Source organism: Martes martes (genome assembly GCF_963455335.1).
Source record: "Martes martes genome assembly, chromosome: 5".
NCBI classification, from domain to species: domain Eukaryota; kingdom Metazoa; phylum Chordata; class Mammalia; order Carnivora; family Mustelidae; genus Martes; species Martes martes.
The window spans coordinates 118,009,051-118,028,555 of NC_137892.1; the positions used below are offsets into that span (position 1 = coordinate 118,009,051).

The 19,505-nt window shown below is 49.4% G+C and overlaps 1 protein-coding gene across 1 annotated transcript in view; it reads left to right on the plus strand.

Moving 5' to 3' along the window:
- The window catches only part of ADAM19 (ADAM metallopeptidase domain 19), a 79,968-nt gene that overhangs the window by 34,297 nt on the left and 26,166 nt on the right, over positions 1-19,505 (plus strand). The window contains exons 5-8 of the mRNA XM_080803770.1: positions 3,614-3,690; positions 11,159-11,351; positions 12,026-12,091; positions 16,973-17,044. Coding sequence (XP_080659896.1) covers positions 3,614-3,690; positions 11,159-11,351; positions 12,026-12,091; positions 16,973-17,044 — 408 coding nt within the window. The remainder of the gene's footprint in view (positions 1-3,613; positions 3,691-11,158; positions 11,352-12,025; positions 12,092-16,972; positions 17,045-19,505) is intronic.

The following is a 19,505-nucleotide window of genomic DNA, read 5'->3' on the forward strand; positions in this document are numbered from 1 at the left end:
CTTACCTGGGAGCTGAGGACTTCAAAGAGAAATGAGAATAGAATACACCATTTAGCTGTGCCTGACCCAAACATGGAGGGCTACGCCCTGTGACCAGCCTTGGCCTGGGCTACTAAGAGCCCTGGGAACTGTCAGACTCATCCTTCAGGCCAGCAGGAGTTCCAGAATTGGGGTCTGAGGCCAGGCATGTAGACTTGCCTTTAACCAGCTCTGTGACCTTAACCAATGCTTTTGTCCACACTGGTGTTGAGTTTCTTCATCAGAAAATTGGATATATTAAGATCTGACTCTCAGAGCTATAGAAGGGTAAGATGAGTCACCGATTTTGTGGGAATTTGTAAACATTTTTGCCAGCGCCACATTTTACTCATGAGGAAATTGAGAAGAGAGAAAGTAACATGTTTATGTTCAGATAACCAGCGAGTGGCAAGGCTTAGACTAGAATTAAGTCCCTGGTGGGGCTAGAAGAGAGTAGAGCTGTGACCAGTTCATTCCTGCACACTTTCATGGGGCTGCTTTTGCTCAGAGAGGCTGGTGAGTCTCGAGTTAGGCTGCCGTGGTTCCAGTCTTCCCCTGGCTGTGTGACCTTGTGAGCCACAGGAAACCTCTCCCACCTTTAATTTCCCCTTTTAAAAAATGGGAGTTAAAATACCTACCTCATAAGGCTGTGAGGTTGTCAGAATTAAAGGAAAAAAAAATCTCCATTAGTTTTTTTTCCAGTCTCCAGGACTGGATGGATGTTAGCCTCATGGTTTACAACAGAAATGGCAGGTATCATTAGCATGCGTGATGATGTGTGTGAAAGCGCTTGGTCGATCTAAAGCATGTTACCAAAGTCCGCTGTTATGCTGTTTGAGAGGGCACCTCAGTGAACACTGATAGCATCATCTCAAAGATGGGAAGAGGCCCGGGGATTCTTCGTGGACAAATCCCTGGATTTGAATTCTCTTGATTTGTAGAGGGACCTGGGTTTTTTTTTTTTTTTTAATTTATTTATTTGTTTGACAGACAGATTACAAGTAGGCAGAGAGGCAGGCAGAGAGAGAGAGAGAGGAGGAGGCAGGCTCCCCACTGAGCAGGGAGCCCGATGCGGGGCTCGATCCCAGGACCCTGGGACCATGACCTGAGCCGAAGGCAGAGGCTTTAATCCACTGAGCCACCCAGGTGCCCCGGGACCCGGATTTTTGAAACTGTAGCTGATCCTCATTTCTGAACTTTTTGACTCTCCATCATTTCAACATCTGCAAACCCCACTGACCCTATATGGGCCTGGCCCCGTCTTCCACTGGTGAATGATCCAGGCTGTGGAGTTCATGGCCCCATGGCTGAGTTCTAAGGATCGGTTGAGAAGCTGTGAGTTTGATGATGTGTCTCCAGGTCTTGGAGTCTGGCGGGAAGGGGAGAACCGTGTGACAGGCTGGCATCTGCAAGCGGGTGGAATCCTGGCTGGAAGGAGCGTTATGCCTGCCTCACCTTCCTTCACAGGTGCCGGCACAGTGCCTTTCCTCAGTGTTCCTCTGAATGCCGGCATCTGGCGCGTTGGAAGTCCAGGAGAGTTTGATGCAAAGAGAGAAGCCACTGCCTATCTCTTGTCCTGAGCTAGAACGGGTGGAGCAGCCGAGCCACACTGCCAGCCAGCGGGTTGTCGCCATGAGAAAGGACACCAGTGCTCTGGACCCTGCCCCTGAGCTGAGTTCCGGCCTGGCCCATAGCCTGTGACCTGGCATGTGGCTCGGCTGTGTATGACCCAGAATTGGTGTGGGACCACTGAGGTTTCAGGCCCTTGGTGGGCTTCCGGCTCCCTCGTGGCCACATCCCACCTTTGACGACGAGACTTTAAGGCCTGTATCACGATCACTAAGGTTTATCGCCCGCCGCAGGTCCTCAATGGAGAGTTTTCTCACAAGCACCTCATGAGGTAGAGACCAAAGACACTGGAGGTCGGAGGGAGGTTGTGGAACTGTTTCCACCGTGGGCAGGTGTGGGCGCTTGCATGTAGATTAGCCTGGCCGCACCAGCGTGCCTGCATTTAATCATCAGGCCAGAGCTGGGCGGGAGGTGGGGCCAGAGAGTACAGACAAATGGGTTTGCAAACGAATGGGTTTGCGGCCTCCGGGGTCCTGTCCCTGCCGGCTTTGGACCGAGGAACAACCACAACAAGTGTGGTCCTAGTGAGGGATCACTGGGCAGATCCGTAGGCAGATGCCCGAGATTTCTGATTGGACCTGCCCGGGCACTGTGGGGAAAGAGAAAACTCCCGTGTCTGCAGCTGTATAGCTCAGACCCTTCCTAACACCTTTGCAAAACCTGGCTCTGCCCTGGGGGTTTTTCCTTCTCTCTGTTCTGAGCAGTTGAGCTCCCTTGAACTATGTGGGAAGAATTTTATAGGAGTGTGCCCCTGTGTGTGCTGGGGACAGTTGTGGGCTGCGCCCATCGGTCTGTTTGGTGCTTCGCTGCTCCCAGCTGTGTCCCGGGCGGCCTCTTAGATGCTCTGGTTCCCCTACTTATAATACACTCTGCTGGCACCTCCAACTTTGATTTCAAGCCTCTCTTCAGAGTTTGTAATTAAATCTCTGTATGGCTTTTTAATTAAGATCAGCTCTCGCAGGACGCTAAGTCCCAGGAAGGCTGGAGACGTGCGTGGTCTCTCCTTGTTGTGTCTCCCGTACGTAGCCGGAGGCCTGGCCCGGAGCAGCATTCGGCAGCTGCTTGTAGTCAAAGGGAGTCCAGCCAGGTCGGGAGGACCAGATGGCTGTGAGACACGCCGATGTGAGAGCAGCATCAGGCCTCCATGCGTCTGTGGGTGCAGGTGCCAAATCGGGTCTGATCCAGGCGCACAGGGATTCAGGGAGGTGGGGAGGTGAGGGAGCTCTCCGTCTCCCGGGGCTGCTGTGGCAAAGCACTGTCAGAGGTGCAAAACACAGTTCCGGAGGCTGGAAGTCCAAAATCACGGTGTCAGCAAGGCCAGGCTTCCTCCGTGGTCTCTAGGGAAGGATGCTTCCTTGCCTCCTTCAGCTTCTGGCGGCCCCCGTCAGTCCATGGTGCTCCTTGACTTGCAGCTGGATCACCCTAATCTCTGCAGCCGACTTCAGATGGCCTCTTCTCTCTCCCTCGGGCTCTCTGTGTCCTCCCCTCTTTTTCTAAGGACATCAATCCAGTATGACTTCATCTGAACTTAATGCCATCTGCAAAGACCCTGTCCCAAAGAAGGTCACATTCTGAGGTTCTGGGAGGACACGCATCTGACCTCCGCAGGGGGTCACGGAGGTGACTCAAGCGGGGAGGCAGGCTCTTCAGAAGCCACTGTGGCCTGTGGCCACGTGTCATGGCAAGAGCCCTAAGCTAGACCTGAAGTCCTGGCTTCTCGAACAGGGAGACCTTCAGCAAATCTTTCTGCTTCTCTGAATCTCGGTTGTTCATCTGTTCACTGGGAATGATGACATCTGCTCTGTCCCAGGACTATTACAAGGATCAAAGAAAAGGGTGGTTTAGGAGGCTCTTTGCAGACTATAAGTTAGGGCATGCATAATCGTCCCTGACCTTCACGGGACATGAACGTTGCCATGCTTATCAGTGTCCTTTCGCCTGACCAGCCCCCTCTTCTCCTCGCTAGGACCACTGCTTTTACCATGGGACGGTGAGGAAGGCCGAGCAGTCCAGTGTGACACTCAGCACATGCCGGGGAATGAGGTAAGAGGCCCTGGCAGCGATGGGGGGGGGCGCCTGGCACTCCCCGCACACGTGGAATTTTTAGGACAAGCAGGGCTGGCCTTGGGCAGGGACCTTGAGAGGCTGTCCACTGAGAGGGTACGCAAGCCAGTTCTCAGAAGGGCTGAGCTTCGGAGCAACAAGGAAAGTCCCGGATAATCTACAGATTCACTGGGCTTGAGCTACCTCTTTCTTAAGGAACTTGAGGTTTCTTTGTTATTTAGGCATGGGGAGGCCAGCAGGTCAGGAGATGACTACCACTGAAAAAAAGTTGGCTGTACACAGGATCCCAAGAGGAGGGGCACACCACATAGGGAAGCACAGGGATCAGTCAGGGGCCAGGTTGTGGGAGGTGAGGGGATGGGGGAGGAGTCTTCGCTTTGGTTTCTACAGGAAGAAACCGGCACGGCAGGGTAGGCTGGCTTTGGACTGGCCACTTTGAAGTGGGATCTGGGGCAAAAGGGCTGTTCCTAGTTGTCTGGCACCAGCTCCCAGGGTGATCAGGGCAGGGGGACTGGCTGATAGGGTGGCACCTGCCCCCCGGGGTAATCTGGGCAGGGGGACTGGCCGAGAGGGTGAGAGCCTGCGTCTCAAAGTTGTTTACCATCCCTAGGAATTGGCTAATCCTGAGAAGGGCAAGGCCCCAGCTGTCAAAGCATCATAATAGAGAAATTAGAAGTCATGGTTCATACACTTGAAATGAGTGTGAGCGCTTATTCCCACTTCTCCTTTGCTCTTTGCTGGTCTCAGAACTAGCAGGAGATGAAAAAGGAACCAGGCATTTAGGAGACGAGGAGGGAGGAAGAGAAGGGGGAAGCTAGGTGATTTTCAGGATGACAGGCGAGGCAGAGAATCTTCGTTAGCTGCAGCCCTCTCCAGTGAAGCCCTGTGCTGAGACTTCACCCAGGCTCACGTGCAAGCGCAAGCCCCCTCGTGCTGCAGATCCCGTGTGTTTGTTTATAAACTGGGCCATGTCTCCTCTGTAAGGCTTCTCGGTGCGTCTGCCGGAGGGAATTAGGCAGGAAATAAGCTTTGGCTGGAAGACCATAACCGTGGCTCCCAATCCTCTGCTCAGATGACCCGGTTGAACCAAGCCAACTGGTCTCCAGTGGTGTTTACAGGCCCAGCTGCCACCACCTGCAGTCTGCAAGTAAACAATGTCTGTCCCAAGAAGGAAGAAAGGGGAACATGCAGGTGTGACTCTCTTCTCCCTGCCTCTTCCTCTGTGTCCACGGTCTGGAGCAGTGGGAACTTGGCTCAGGTTCTCACAAATCATTCCCGCAGCCGTGCTGACAGGGGGAAACTGGGTGAGCCGCCCATGTGTTTGTGTTCCGCGCGCTTCCCTCTGCCGCAGTCACCCATCTTACTTTCCCAGCCTTCTCACTGCACACCTTAAGAACTGAAGGGCATCTGTGGGCCCGGCTGGCTTAAGAGCCGGAGACGTATACCAGATGTCTCATTCAGACCCTAGAGAAGGAACAGCCGCAGCAGCAGCAGACTTCAGACCCATGTAACCCTCAAGTCCCTCCCCACGGCTCATAAAGCCGTGCTTCGTGGAGGGGCCTCCATAGTGACGGCGCTTCTCTCCTGGGAACGTGCTCCTTTGATTAGAGAAAATAGGTAGGATTTATACCAAATGGAATCTTTGGCTGGTAATACAAATACAGAGGAGTTCCCCTGAGTTTCCAGAGTTTCAAGATTGTTGTGGGCCCCCCTCTTCTCTCTAAAGCAATGTGTGAGTGACTTTAATTGGAGCAGCGATACATGATCATGGTAAAAACAAATTCAAGTGTACGAAAGAGAGGGTACAATGAAAGATAGGGTCTTTTTCACCCGGGATTTCCAGGCCCCCCTCCACCAGAGGCAGCCGTTGTTAGCAGTTTCTTGTGTATCCTTTTAGAAATATTTCTTGTGAAAAAAGAACATTGGTAGGTCATATCCTGTTTTATAATCGTATTTAGGCTGCTGACACCTTTGAGAATTGTGTGACAGCTATGGATCCTTACAAAAAACACCAGCAGAAAGATAGGCATACCATTTCAGTAGGGATGTTGGGTGTCCAGGCCCCCCAGCCCGTCTCTGATCAACAACTCATCCTTTAAATGTCCACCTGACTTCTTGCATGCACAAACGCTTTGTAGAGGAGCACGTAGGATCAATGTAAGGAGGGATGGTTATCTGTGAAGGAATCCAGACAGTACCGGGATGAAGTGACCATGAGTGAACCTGTGGGTTCTAGGAGACATGCTGTGTGTGTATATGCGTGTGTATGTGTCCCTAGCTTGCTCTCTGCCAGCAAGAGAGGTATTGATTGCAGTAAAACTTTTTTTTAACCTCATTGGTAAGTTGCTTATTTTTAAACAAAATGCTGTTTAAAAGTTATTATTGCATAACTGACGTGTTAACCATTCAAATAATCTAGTGTCAAGTTAAAAGAAGTGGAAGTTCCTTATCCCCTCCCACCGTTCCAACCAGTTGCTGTTGGGGATATATATAACTGAAAGCCATAAGTTGTGTATACATGGTGTCACTTAATCCAAATAAGATAACCCTATACATAACACTCTGAAATGTTTTTCTCACTTAACATTATGTCTTAGGCACACATAGATCTAGCTCATTCTTTGAATGGCTACATAGTGTCTTTATGAATGTCGGGCAAGTTTAATTACATTGAAGGTCTTTCAAGGATATACAGTAAATCTGATAGCAGCTCTGTCCTCAAATCCCTGGGCCCCACTTCCACTGTGGTTATACTGACCCTTCGCCCCAGGATCCAGGTCTGTGAGAGAGGGCGGGAGAGAGAACATGAGATCGAAAATGCGAGAGAATGTGTAAGAATGTGTGCATGATGGCCTGGAAGGAGCTCAGAATTTAGAGTCAAGGGACCCACCTTTGAGACTCCACACCTCCTGGAGATGGGGTCTCTGAGTTTTGCCTTTCCCGAATCATTCTCTGCTTGTCTTTGCCTTGGCTGGACTGGCGTGTCCCGTGGGCCTTCGTCGTGGATGGTGCTTATGGGGCAGAGGCTGGAAGGGGGCCGTGGGTCTGGCGTCCGGGGACTGGGGTCAGGGCCCCCCTGGGGAATGAGGAGCCTGTTCACCAGAAAGCTGGGATCTGCCCCAGCTCTAACACTGACTCACTGGGTAACCGTGCACGTTCCTTTTTCCCTGGGCTTTGGTTCCTCTCATCTGAAAAAGGAAACAGATCAGATCACACAAAGGACTGTTGAACGTTGGAAGTTCTGCACTACAGAGAGTGCGTGGTCCCAGGGAGGCGGGTGCCTGGGGCAGGAGGGGGTGGCTCCCATGCCCCGCAGCAAGCCAGCCCCGACAGCCCCTCTCCCGGGGAGGGGCATGGCCTTCTGCCTTTGAAAACCTGGCCCGGCTTCTGAAGAACACATGGTAAACGCTGCCTCTGTGTCCCGCAGAGTAAGCCATGACGTGTGTAGATCCTGGAGTCGAACCAGTCTCCGTCTAGAACCTAATTCCCCAGCATCGGTTTTCTCGTCGATAAAATGAGAACATTCGTGACATCTTCGGTGGATTTACTTTAGGGGATGAGGGCGGTCTCCTTGAGAGCAGGGACTCCTTTCAGTCCTGTTGCCTCCCCGGTGCCTAAACAGTCCCTGGCACGTCGTAGGTTCCGTATACGTGTGTATATGTGTATGTATTGAGTGGCTAGGGAACGGCTCCCTGTACTCCAGTCAGTTATCACAGCCACGGTGTGAGCCGACCAGCACTGTGGACTTAGCACAATTCTAGTAGACAGCAGCCAGAATTTGAGCCCAGGTGTGTGCCCTCCTGAGCTTACGCTCTCCCCTTGTGCCTTGCCACCCCATTCCCAAGGGAGCACATCACCTCTGTGCCGTCTTCCTTCCGTGCTGCTTTTGATGCTCGCAATACCTTTTTCTCATTGGATGCCGATGGGGGCTGGGGCAGGGAGGGGAGGGAAAGAAGGGGAACAGGGTGGTTACCTCTTAGGGCAGCTCTGGATGTAGGGACCTGGGATGTGTCCCCTTAGGTTTAGCTCTGAAGGGACTCATTCCTAGGAGGCACTTCTTGCCTAGGTTGTTCAAGGGTGCATTTGGGTGAGTCCCGTGGTCATTCAGGAGTGAAGCACGAATCATCCGCCACTGCCTGCCTGCCCTTCCCTGCCAAGGTCCCTCTGGATAATTTCATTTATATCAAGCTCTTAACAATGAGCAATAAGGTGGAGAGTGGACTGGAGAATAGCGCATGAGGTCCCAGCCTCCCAGCCTCCTGCGCCCCCCTCCTGTGCCCCCTGACTGAGCTCTGCCAGTGCTTACATTTAGCAAATTAGATCAACTGAGGCTCCTGGAAAGATAAATGACCTGTGGGTGCTCAGGGGAGAGCAGCTAGCAAGATTTGGGGGTGGTGATGGGGGGGGCCACGGGAAGTGGAGTCTAAGAAATTCCCTGACCATCGTGGGAGCTGGTGCTCACTGTGAAGTGCTGGGGCTCATGCCAGCTTCTCCTCCAAACCAGGCAGTCGGGGAGGACTGCAGCTGTGCCACGGGGCCGTTACCAGGGACCACAGTAGGGGGAGGGGGGGGAGTGGCCACGAGTTCTCAGTGTCCTTCTGAGACCTAGTATCTGCCACTCTCCGAAGCAGAATTGTCTGGGCCTTTGTGAAAGGACAGGCTTCTGCCACCAAGCCTGGGCTGCAGGCCAGACTTCCTGAGTGTGCCTGCACCGGGAATTACCGCTCGACTTGTTTACGCTGCAGATGCTCCAGCCCCAGAATCAGAGTCTCCGACATCTGTCACGTTAATGTACACCGCGGAACAGTCTAATAGGTAGCTCTGGAGGCTCAGATCCTGGAGATCTATGACCCCTCAGTTTGCAACTCACTGATGGAGGCAGATGGCCCAGAGGCTGCCAGACCTTAAATCTTTGGCTCCAGATACCCATCAGACCTTGTTATGCAACCTCTCTGGGGCTCAGTTTCCTCATCTATAAAATGGGACTCATGATGATGCCTTATAACGCTTAAAAAGAAAAAAAGAATGATGATTATAAGCTCAGAGCCTGGCCTATGGTTAACTCTCAAAAAAATGGCCTCTAACAAGGAAAATGGGCTAAATGCCTCCTTTGTCTTCTTATCTCCCGGCAGACTGGTATCTTGCTTCTGACAGGCCGATCTCACCTCTGTGGAGAGTTACTCATGCCTGTTAGTTGTAGCCATCTGTAAACCGGGAATATCTTTCTGCCCCACTCTACAGGACTATGTGACAGAGGTAGTGTGACAGCGTGGTTAAGGTTGTGAGACCTGGGACCAGACTGCTTGTGTTCTGACTACCTGTGTGACTTGGGGGCAATTTATTAACCTCACCTAGCCTTAGTGCTCTTGTTTGCACAATGGGGGTCAGAAATGTTAGGGTGAAGAAGGAAATACTCAACACAGTGCCTGGACCATAGCAAAACCTCCACATAGCCACCATGATTAATATTATTCACCATCGACCAAACTTTGGCTTGATCTCTGCTCTGTTTGACCCAGAGGCATGTTCAAGCGATGCCTGGTCAGCCACACGGGAAGCTTCACTGGTTCCTGTGCGGAACTTTCCACTCACTGGGTGTTATCTTCACAGCCACAACCTGGTGGGTATAAAACCATCATCTGACTTGCTGTCAAGCCCTCTGTTTCCAATGTTTGGAGTCACTGGGGGAAACTGAGGTCATGGGAGGGGCCTTGGTCAGCCGAGATGAGAAGAAAGCTTGGGAACAGGATGCCCACAGTGGCTCTGCCCTCTGCCCTTTCCTGTCTGGACTCGAGAGCGGATGTGACCCTGGCTGTTCACCCACTCCCACCTCCAGCTGTTCAGGGAGCACCTTGGGTGTCCTTCCGAAGGGATTGCTGTGTCAGCCTGGGTGAGGCAGCCGGGAAGTCGTCAGGCTCCCTGGCACCGGAATGATGTCAGCCAGGGATGGGTTCCAGGAAGGCTGCTGCTGATCTGCCTGGCGCTCTCTGTCCGGCAAGCATCACAGGCTCTTCCCAAAGGGGAAAACCTGGGTGGGGAGTCAAGGGATAGGGGTGGAGGTGGAAGCTGGGGCAGCCAGAGAGAGGTCCTGCCAGTTTGGAGAGGCCAAGACCGACTTGGAGATACCTTAGCTTTTGAAATTTCTGGACTGATGAGAGCCCGAGGTTTTGGAGCCCATGAAATGTTACTGGTGCCCTGGGACTTATTACTGGGCTTCTTCCTCCCGCAGAGCCCTGACTGAGTGCATTCCTTTGCTACAGTATTCATCTCACCACATCAAGGAAGGTAGTCGCCTGCTGCATGGGCCTGTACTCACCCTTCCATGGATTATGTGTGGTAGTGGTCAGGAATAGGTCATGGCCTTGGAAGCCTCATTGATGTGATGCTCCCAGGCAGCTGTGTCCAATCCATTTTTGTTAGGGGCGATGAAACCTTTGTGCTCTGTTATATTCTCTGTCCTGTACTCTAGTGATTCATTCCCAGGTTCAGAGTCTAAGCTTCATGGGAGCTGGGGCTCTGTCTGTCTTGTTCACATCTCCATTCTCATCTGGCTCGATGCCTGGCACATAGCAGGAGCTCAGAAAACACTTGTGGAATGAATGACCGTCCTCCAATGAAACTGAGAATGACTTGAGGACAGGGATTATATCTAGATCACATCTAGTACAGATGAAAAGTTCAATGAGTGAAAGAATAAAATGAATGAACGCATGTCCTTATTCTGAGTTCAGTGCTTGTGTCTATAACCAGGAGCCAAGAGTAGTCTCACATCCTTGGTTGTGGACATAACTTCACTGAAGAGCGACCTCAGTAGGACCAGTAGCAATGACACTGGTGACACCTCTAGCTTTGGTTTCTTCTGTACACAAAAATCTTTCCATTTAATCATCTAGAGTCCCGTTAAATTAGTTAATTATCATTTGCATTTACACATGGGAAAAGTGAGCGATTTTTTTTTTTAAGTTTTATTGAAGACCCTTTGACAGCTTAATGTTGAGGTGAATACCAGAACTTGGACTCCCCACCCCCAGGCCACTGTTTTCCTTTCCAGTCACCAGATCATCATTTTCTGAGTCTGTAAGTTTCAACTTTTGATTTGTCATATGCCATGTTTGAGTTGGGAGGCTTTTTGGAATCCTTGTCTTACCATCCTTTATATATTAACTGTCCCTGGTGAGCCTTTTTAGACCCTTTCAGCTCCTTTGTAACCAGCTTTCAGTACCTGAAATTGTGTACCACCTTTCCTATACATGTACAGATTTCCCTGGAGAGGAAGTCCGAGTTGGCGTCAGATTCTTACCAAAAGGTGCATGACCCCATGGTAAAGTTAAGAACCAACGATCAAAGCCAACCATGTCACTTTGCATATGGAAAACCTGAGGCCTGAGCAAGAGACTTTTCCAAGACTGTAATCTTTGACCAGAGATTCTGTTTCTCCCGTTGACAGAGGACTGATTGTGGTGAGCAGTAACCTCAGCTACATCATCGAGCCCCTGCCTGACAGCGAGGGCCACCACCTTATTTACAGATCTGAACATCTCAAGCTACCACTGGGGAACTGTGGGGCCGAGCACTCCAAGTCCACCAGCAGGGACTGGGTCCTTCATTTTACCAACCAGACCAAGAAACGACCTCGCAGGGTGAGTCTCAGTGCAGGAATCAACTTGGGGGTAGGTTTGTCCCCTCTGAGGATCCTTACTTTGGATCCAGGAGTATTTCCAAATTAAAGGAGATGGCCAGGGAGGAAAAAATAACCTTTCTCTTAGAATAAAAATTCTAAGTCACTATTTTGTTCACTTGTGTGAGATACACTTGTATTGGATGGAATAACTGTTTTGGGGAAAAACGCTATGACATTTAAAACACCCTGAGATGCTGATTTCAGAAACTTTAAAATGTGAGAAAAAAAATATGCCTCTCCTTTTGGAATAACCGCTTAACCATATGCACAGAATACTTGTATTTATGTGTACTGGAAATAGAGGTATGTGGTTTCAGTGCTTTTTGGGAACTTGGTTGTCAGCATGTTCCCTCACAGTTTGGTGGCCCCTGTACTTGCCAGCCCAGCTCATTAGTTTTTGAGTATGAAGGACTGGACCCATAGTCCCAGAGCAGCCCCAGCAATAACCAGGATGGCAGGCGGAAGGTGTCGTGACGGTGGTGGGGACTGTGGCCACCATCAAGTGTGAAGTCAGTAAGGTGGGGGGGTGGGCAGCACTGCTTATTAACCAGTACCATTTCTAAGCAGTTTGTTTCAAAATGAGGCCACACCCACCACTTCTACAGCTCTGATATGCTCATATCTCTTTCTTAGATGAAAAGGGAAGATTTACACTCCATGAAGTATGTGGAGCTTTACCTTGTGGCTGATTATGCAGAGGTAAGGGGGAGGCAGTGGGTTTTAGCTAAAAAGCTACTCTGTTGATAGTTTCCATTTCAGGCTTCCAACCACTTTGGGGAAATGCTGAAACATTCCTCTTTCTCCAGTATGTCATGTGATTTTGGCCTTAAATCTGACCAAGGGCTCTTCTAGCTATTTTAAATATAGTTGGGGGAAAAAAAAAAAAAAGAAAGAATCTCTTCTGGCTCAGTACATTAATCAAATAGAAGATCAGCAACTAACGTTATCTGGATTAACATTTCTTTTTTTTTAAGATTTTATTTATTTTTTTGATAGAGAGAAATCACAAGTAGGCAGAGAGGCAAGCAGAGAGAGAGGAGGAAGCAGGCTCCCCGCTGAGCAGAGAGCCCGATGCGGGGCTGGATCCCAGGACCCTGAGATCATGACCTGAGCTGAAGGCAGAGACCCAACCCACTGAGCCACCCAGGTGCCCCTGGATTAACATTTCTTAAACTGAGTCTTAAGACCTTTTGGTTCTGGTGCTTATTCTTAGAGAGCCCGTAAATTCTCTATAGAAATTGCCAAAAAAAATTTTGCAAAGATAGTAAGGATAATCAGTCATCTTACTGAATACAATTTTCCTACCCATGTGTGGGTCCATTTTTATAATCCCCTTGGTGCCAAATTAGAACCATGATTCCCAAAGCATCAGCAGAACCTGGGAACTTTTGAGTGCAAATTCTTGGGCCCCACCCCAGACCTGCTGAGTCCTAATCTGTGGGGCTGGCGTCCAAGAATCCCTATTTTAACAAGCCTTCTGGGTGATTCTGGACACAAGCAAGTTTGACAACTACTGACCTAAGGAATAGCTGTTTACCCTTTAATTCTGTATTTCTCAAATCAGCCAGCTTCTCACGGGCCTTGGCTCCTCAAAGTTGACAAACACTCATCTCTCTCACTCTTTCATTTCATCTGTTCATCAGCGATATCTTGATTTTCTCAAATGTGTCAAACATAGTGTTTGGCCCCAGGAGATTAAGACAGACCTGTCCCTGACATCAGAGTTTACAGTAGCAGCACAAAAACTCAAGTGTGGTGACTGCCAAGATTGATCGTTATAGAGGATTAGAGCGAAGATCAAGAAAGGTCTGGCATGGTTTTGGGAATTGGGGAAAGCTCCAAGGGGAAGATGTTGAAGCTGACACATAAGAGAAGGTTCAGGCTCCAGAGCATGTATTTGCCTAAACTAGCCATATTTCACCTCCAATTCTCACTTTATGTAGTGACTCAGCCACAGCTAAACACATCTGGGCAGGGACAGTCACAATGAGCTGAGCACTCACCATGATCTAATGCCACAGCCTTGCCTGGGGCTCCCCTAGGACAGAACTCATCAGAGCTCCATCTGTCTCGTGCCCCATCCAGATGCTGTAGTTACCAGCTCCCCAAAAAGACCTCTTCCCAAGGCATCTTTATCTAGTCCACACTCCCAAAGCACGGGTCCTGGTGCAGTACAGCTCATGGAAAGAAACTAGGCTTCAGGCCTGAAGAGCTGCCTTTAAGAACACTAGTGGCAGGAGCAGGTGGCCTTGAGCTGCCTTAAAGGACAAGGGGGTGTTAACTGGACAGAAAGGTGGGGGTGAAGGGCATTTCAGGCCGAGGGAACATCATGTTCTGCTTTGAGAAGAATTTAGCTTTGTAACTGATGTAGGTATTGGTTTTTCCAGCACCCTTTCCTTTTTTTTTTTTTTTCTCTTTTGTTTTCCTTTCCAAAGGCTGGTGTGTGTGTGTAGGATGGGGGAGTAGTGTGAGGGAGCAAAATCTAAAGTTGATTTAAAAGCCGAGGCTCCACGGTCATGGGGAGAGGTAATGACACTGGCCCTGCCCGGCAGGACTGCCTTGCAGTGAGAGGGCTGCTGGAAAAAAACTGAGCTCCTCTGACTCTAGGACATTTTTCCATTTAAGCTTTTGTTAGATGATCTAAGATCATCTCATAGTGGTCTTGAAACTTTCTTTTATATATATGTATTTTAGCCACAGAATCATTTGTTCAGATAAAGCTCCTAGGCCCCCCAAAGCTCCTGCTCTAATGTGAAGGTGGGATGATCCTCCCCTTCAACCCTGCACTTGGCCCAGTGGCATCTGGCTGGAGGGTTCTAAAACCTACTGAGTGTGAAACGGGAAACTGAAGTTGTGGGGGTGGGTTAGGGATTGAGCATCTTCGGTCTCGTGGCAGAGCCCAAAGAGGAAGAGTGGCCCCCAAGGTGCCTCTAGGACTGTGGTGTGGTCTAGGGCCATCTTGTTCCAGAGGAGAGAGCCTCCAGCGCCAGCCCCATAGGCATTGACTACAGGGAGTGACTCGTGCAGCCTGTGGGTCAGGCATGTGCTCATTGCTCAGGGTCCTGGGCTTGGAATGATTCACTGGAAGGGGTTGTAATCAGCCAGGCTAGGTTCACAGGCTCACAAATCCCTACCTCCTACAACACCTCTCCCAGAATCCCTCTCCAAGTGGCAGAAGTGAATTCCTGACAGTTAGTTAATCTGAGAGGTGAGGAAGACAGGGTAGAGGAGGGCTGCCTTATCTGTGATTTACAGTCTGGTGCTGAGACAGGCCAGGCTCCTTCTCTGGGCTCTGAATTTGGCACAGGGTGCAGAGCCACCCAGAGAGTGCAGTAAAAATGACCAAGCAGCTGCTCAGTCCCTGGGCCTAGGTGGGACGGCCTGGGGCCGGTCTCCATTTATTCATTCCGCAGGGGAAATGGGAAATCTGGGCAGGGAAGGAGCAACATAGGCTGTGGCAGGAGGATGTGGGATGGTTGTACAAACAGGCCTGCAGACTGCTGTCATGCTCCGGACAGAAAGTGGGGTAGCTGGCAAAGGCCAGGTGATGTGCCACATTTTACTTCCTTTGTCACCCTAGAAAGTATAAAATTGAGATACTTCTTTCTTTCATCAGAGGTCCGCAAACTCTAGCCTATAGCCAAGCCAGCCCACCACATGTTTTTGTAAATTGAGTCCTACTGGCAGAAATGCTTCCTGCTTGTATGTGTTGTCCGTGGCTGCTTTGAGCTGCAGTGGCAGAGTGGGATAGAAGGGACACAGCGTGTCCGCAGAGCCTCCAGTATTTACAGACTCGCCGTTTATAGAAAGTTTGTGACTCTTGCTTGAGTCTTCTCTTCTGGACAACATGGTACATGTCTTCAACTACGGTGGTATTATCAGGCAGTTGTTGAAAGACAGGGTTAATATATTTGAAAAACCATGAACTCTGACTCTCATGTTCTAATAAATATTCAGTAAATGTTGCAACCCTTTCTCTGCAGTGAGACCAATTTAGAAACGGGATGACCGAGAAACTTCAGGATTCACAAGTCATAGGTCCAAGTCATAGGGCTTCGCATCGAATTGCACTCTAAAATGCAAGGGTCAAGTGAGAGGAATGACAGTTCTGGTGAGCCACAGTTCCAAAGAAGCCCAGGAAAGTCCACAAGCAGTGGGAGAATAGAAACAGTGGCTTTCTCCCCGGCTCATGGCCAGACACACCCTCGTCCCAACAGATATCCCAGGGTGTTTTATCTGGCTGTTCTTTGTGATTCTTGCTTGAATGTTTTTCTGGGATGGGATGGAGGAAGGATGCGAAGTGTTGGAATTGAAGTTACCGTATACAGTGTGTGAAAGGTAGATCAGATAGGCTCCCAGATTCTCCGTGACAATGGCAGCGTACAGGACATGCCTATCATTTGCAAATTTAGGTTACAGTTGTAGCAGATTTTCTCTTTACACTGTGAAGCTTTCCTTCATCACTGCAGCTGAAGGAGATCTATTCCCTTTCAGGCAGGAATGATAAATGTGAGGTTGCCTACTGAAATGTCTCCCTACTGGTTCCCATGGCAGACATTTGTAATCGAGCACAACACTCTTTCCTGCTGAACCCCATGCCGTCTCAGAATTCTTCTCACCGTAGAAGGCCCTGCCAGTCGATCCAAGTGACATGTCAGACGAATCCTGTGTGCCGAGGTCTTACGGTCCTGGTTGCCAGCCCCCAAGTGTGTCATTCACGTGGCTTCCCATTGCCGTTATTTATGTGCCCATTTTAATTGTGTATTTCTTAAATACAGATTCTGCCATTGTTGTTATTTTGGGCTTTCTTTCTTTCTTAAGATTATTTTAGAGAGAAAGAGCAAGTGAGCAAGCAGGAGGAAGGGGGGAGGGAGAGGTAGTGGGAGAGAATTCCCAGCAGACTCCCTGTTGAGTGCAGAGCCTGATGCAGGACTTGATCTCACAGCCCTGAGGTCATGACCTGAGTGGAAACCAAGAGTCAGACACTCAACTGACTGAGGCCCCCAGGTGCCCTTCTCTTTCTGTTTTAATGCAGGGTCCTCTGGACCAGTACCAGGATCTCACACCATGTCCTATCTAGTGCCAAGCATAATGCCTTGCACATGGCAGACTTTTAGCAGCAATTTGACCAGTGTTGATTGATCACACGTAGGGAGGCCTCGTGAGATCCCTATGATGATGGCTTCATGTGGGAGCGATGACCAATGCAAGGATCAGATTGGTCCCACTTCTAAGCCCCAGTGAGAGTTTGCAGGAGACCTGGTAATTTGGAGGACAGGAGAACAGGTTTGACTTCAAGGCCTGCAGGAAGAGAATTCAATTTACTCTACAACTATGACATGTCTACTGTGTGCCTGGCACTGAGCTGGCAGCTGGGGTACCAAGATGACTGTGACCCAGGTTCTGCCCTCCCTGAGCTGACTGTAGGGAGGGTATGAGGAAAGAGGAAATTGTATAAAAATAACTGCTCTGATAGAAGCCTGGAGAAAATAAAAGCAAATTGAAAGGCAAGAAATGGGGCACAGGAAGGTTCCAGGAAGGGATTCTAGGGCCTCACCTAGCTCTGCTTGCTCCATTTAGTTTCAGAAGAATCGACGAGACCAGGACGCCACCAAACACAAGCTGATGGAGATCGCCAATTACGTTGATAAGGTGAGACCAGGTGTGTACTTTGTGGGAAAGGTGCCAGCACCTCAGAGGGGCCACAGGACAGGAGATGGCATGGCACCTGAGCTGCCTCAGGGATTGGTCACCCCAGCCAATCTCTGAGATGGACTAGCCATGCCATAGAGGCTCAGGGTGGTCATGACAAAGCTCTCAGCTATGTATGACCTTAGCCAGGGAACTTATCTTCTTTGGGATGCAGTTTTGTGTTACGTTTAAATTTACAAAGTAGAGGGGCTGGCTTGAATCAGTGGCTTTCAAAATTTTTGTTTTTCTGGTGGAACTCTTCTTTTCAATGAAGTCTTATGCCGTGTCTAATATAAAAGATAAAAACAGACTCTCAAAGCAGCGGTGAGCATCCAGAGTGCGGTCCTCTTGCTCGTTCCCCTCACCCCTGCAAATGGCTGCCAGGCAACCTAAGACATGGAAGAGCCCAGCTGAAGAAAGCTTTAAGGTTCTCTAAGGTTCCTTCCAGGCATAAAGCCCAGAAGTTTCCTGAGTTAGGGGAGAATTGAGGTAGGTGAGCATGGGAAAGGTACAGGGCTTTAAAAATTGAGTATATAGTCTTCATCTATACACTTCATGTATCATGAAGACTGTGTGGCCTTCATCTATAAAATGGTTCTAAAATTATTTCTCTCTCAGAAACACAATGTGAATGGTTAACTTTCCTAGACCAGGCCCTTTTAAAACATGCCCGTAGGAAATACCCAAATTCTTGAATTTTACTAGAATAGTCTGGTCTGGGACTTGGAAATACTCTGTTTATATAAAAAAGGGCATTTGTTATACTGCAAAATGCAGTAGAATAGATAACCTTAAATTACAGTACGCTCTTGACAGGCTAGTAGTAAATAGTTTTTAAAAATAGATTTTAAGGGACGCCTGGGTGGCTCAGTTGGTTAAGCCGCTGCCTTCGGCTCAGGTCATGATCCTGGAGTCCTGGGATCGAGTCCCGCATCGGGCTCCTTGCTCGGCAGGGAGCCTGCTTCCCCCTCCTCTCTCTCTCTGCCTGCCTCTCTGCTTGCTTGTGTGTACTCTCTCTCTGACAAATAAATAAAATCTTTAAAAAAAAAAAATAGATTTTAATATGTTCAAGGTCACAGGTCTCTAAGAATCTGAAAACATTTACCGTACAATTTCAGTGCACTCGCAGTGCTTCTGCAGCTCTGGGCCTGTTCGGGATTCATGGAGCCCAGGTCCAAAGGGGAAATTATTTTTTTCTAAACATTAGAAGATCAAGAAGAGAACTTAAATTTTTTTTTTTTTTAACGGATCTACACGCAAATGTGGTAGCACTCTGAAGTCATCAGGCGGGAGAGTCTGTGGTCTGTGTTTTTGTTTCACCCTAGATGGCTCTGGAAACACTGGTGACAGGTGAAAGTCATGAGCATTTCCTGGAAGGAAGGCCTCCAGGGACACAGCTCAGTCCTCTCTCTAGCTCTCAGTTCACTCAACAATAACATTTAAATGATCCTACATCCCAAACACTCAACATCTGGGAAAACAAGAGAAGCTCATTTCCTGGGGGGTAGACAAGAGGCAGACCCTGTTCTCACCCACGTGGTGTCTATTGTTCTGGAGACCCAGCAGGTGGGAAGCTTGGCTGGGTCTCCCCTTTGTGAACTCTCCAGCTGGTCTGCGGGGTTAGAACCAAGGGTGCTGTTGAAAAGTGGGAGAGAGGCGACACTACGCCTCAGCCCTTACGTGAAGCCCCGAGCCTTGCTTAGCTGGTCCCTTCTGGGGAGCGGGCTTGATTTTCTCCTGAGCAGCTGATTTTAGTCACTGTGGCTGAGGTGAAGGAAGGCGCTTCTGAGGCTTGCTGACCCAGCTACTTGAACTGAACTGTTGTTGAACTAAAACTGGAATGAACTGCACTAAATTTGCTGAATCAGGAACCCAATCCAAAATGTTTTTCCTTAACTGTGAAAAAAGCCAAGTTTAAGTCCTTAAAAGCTCCCTCATGAAGCAAGTTCAAATTGGAATCCTAAATAAAACCCTTTATTTTCTGTAACGATTGACCCGGCACAGAACGGGAAAATCAGAATTTCCTTGGCAATCAACTGCTCTTTCACGAAAGCTGGAGCCCATCTTAGGCCGCAGCTTCTTGGGGGCAAGATGATTCTCTAGATGTGTGAATACGCCGGCCCCGAAGCCGAAGCTGCGAGGGGCTTGAGTGACTCTGATCTGATCTCATCGTCTGGGCCTTAATCCTGCCTCCACCTTAATCCTGCCTCAGCAGTCCTCCTGCTGAGACTCTGGGCCAGTCACTGAACTTCCCTAAGCTTCCGTGTTTGGGACATAGAATGTGCTCAATAAACATCGATGTGACGATTGTTGTTTTTAGCTGCCGCACTACCTGCCAATTTTGGATTCAGATGGTACCTTCTGCTCACAAGACCTGGGTTTCCGTGCAATTTTGTTTTCAGAGTAACTGCCTCAGTAATCT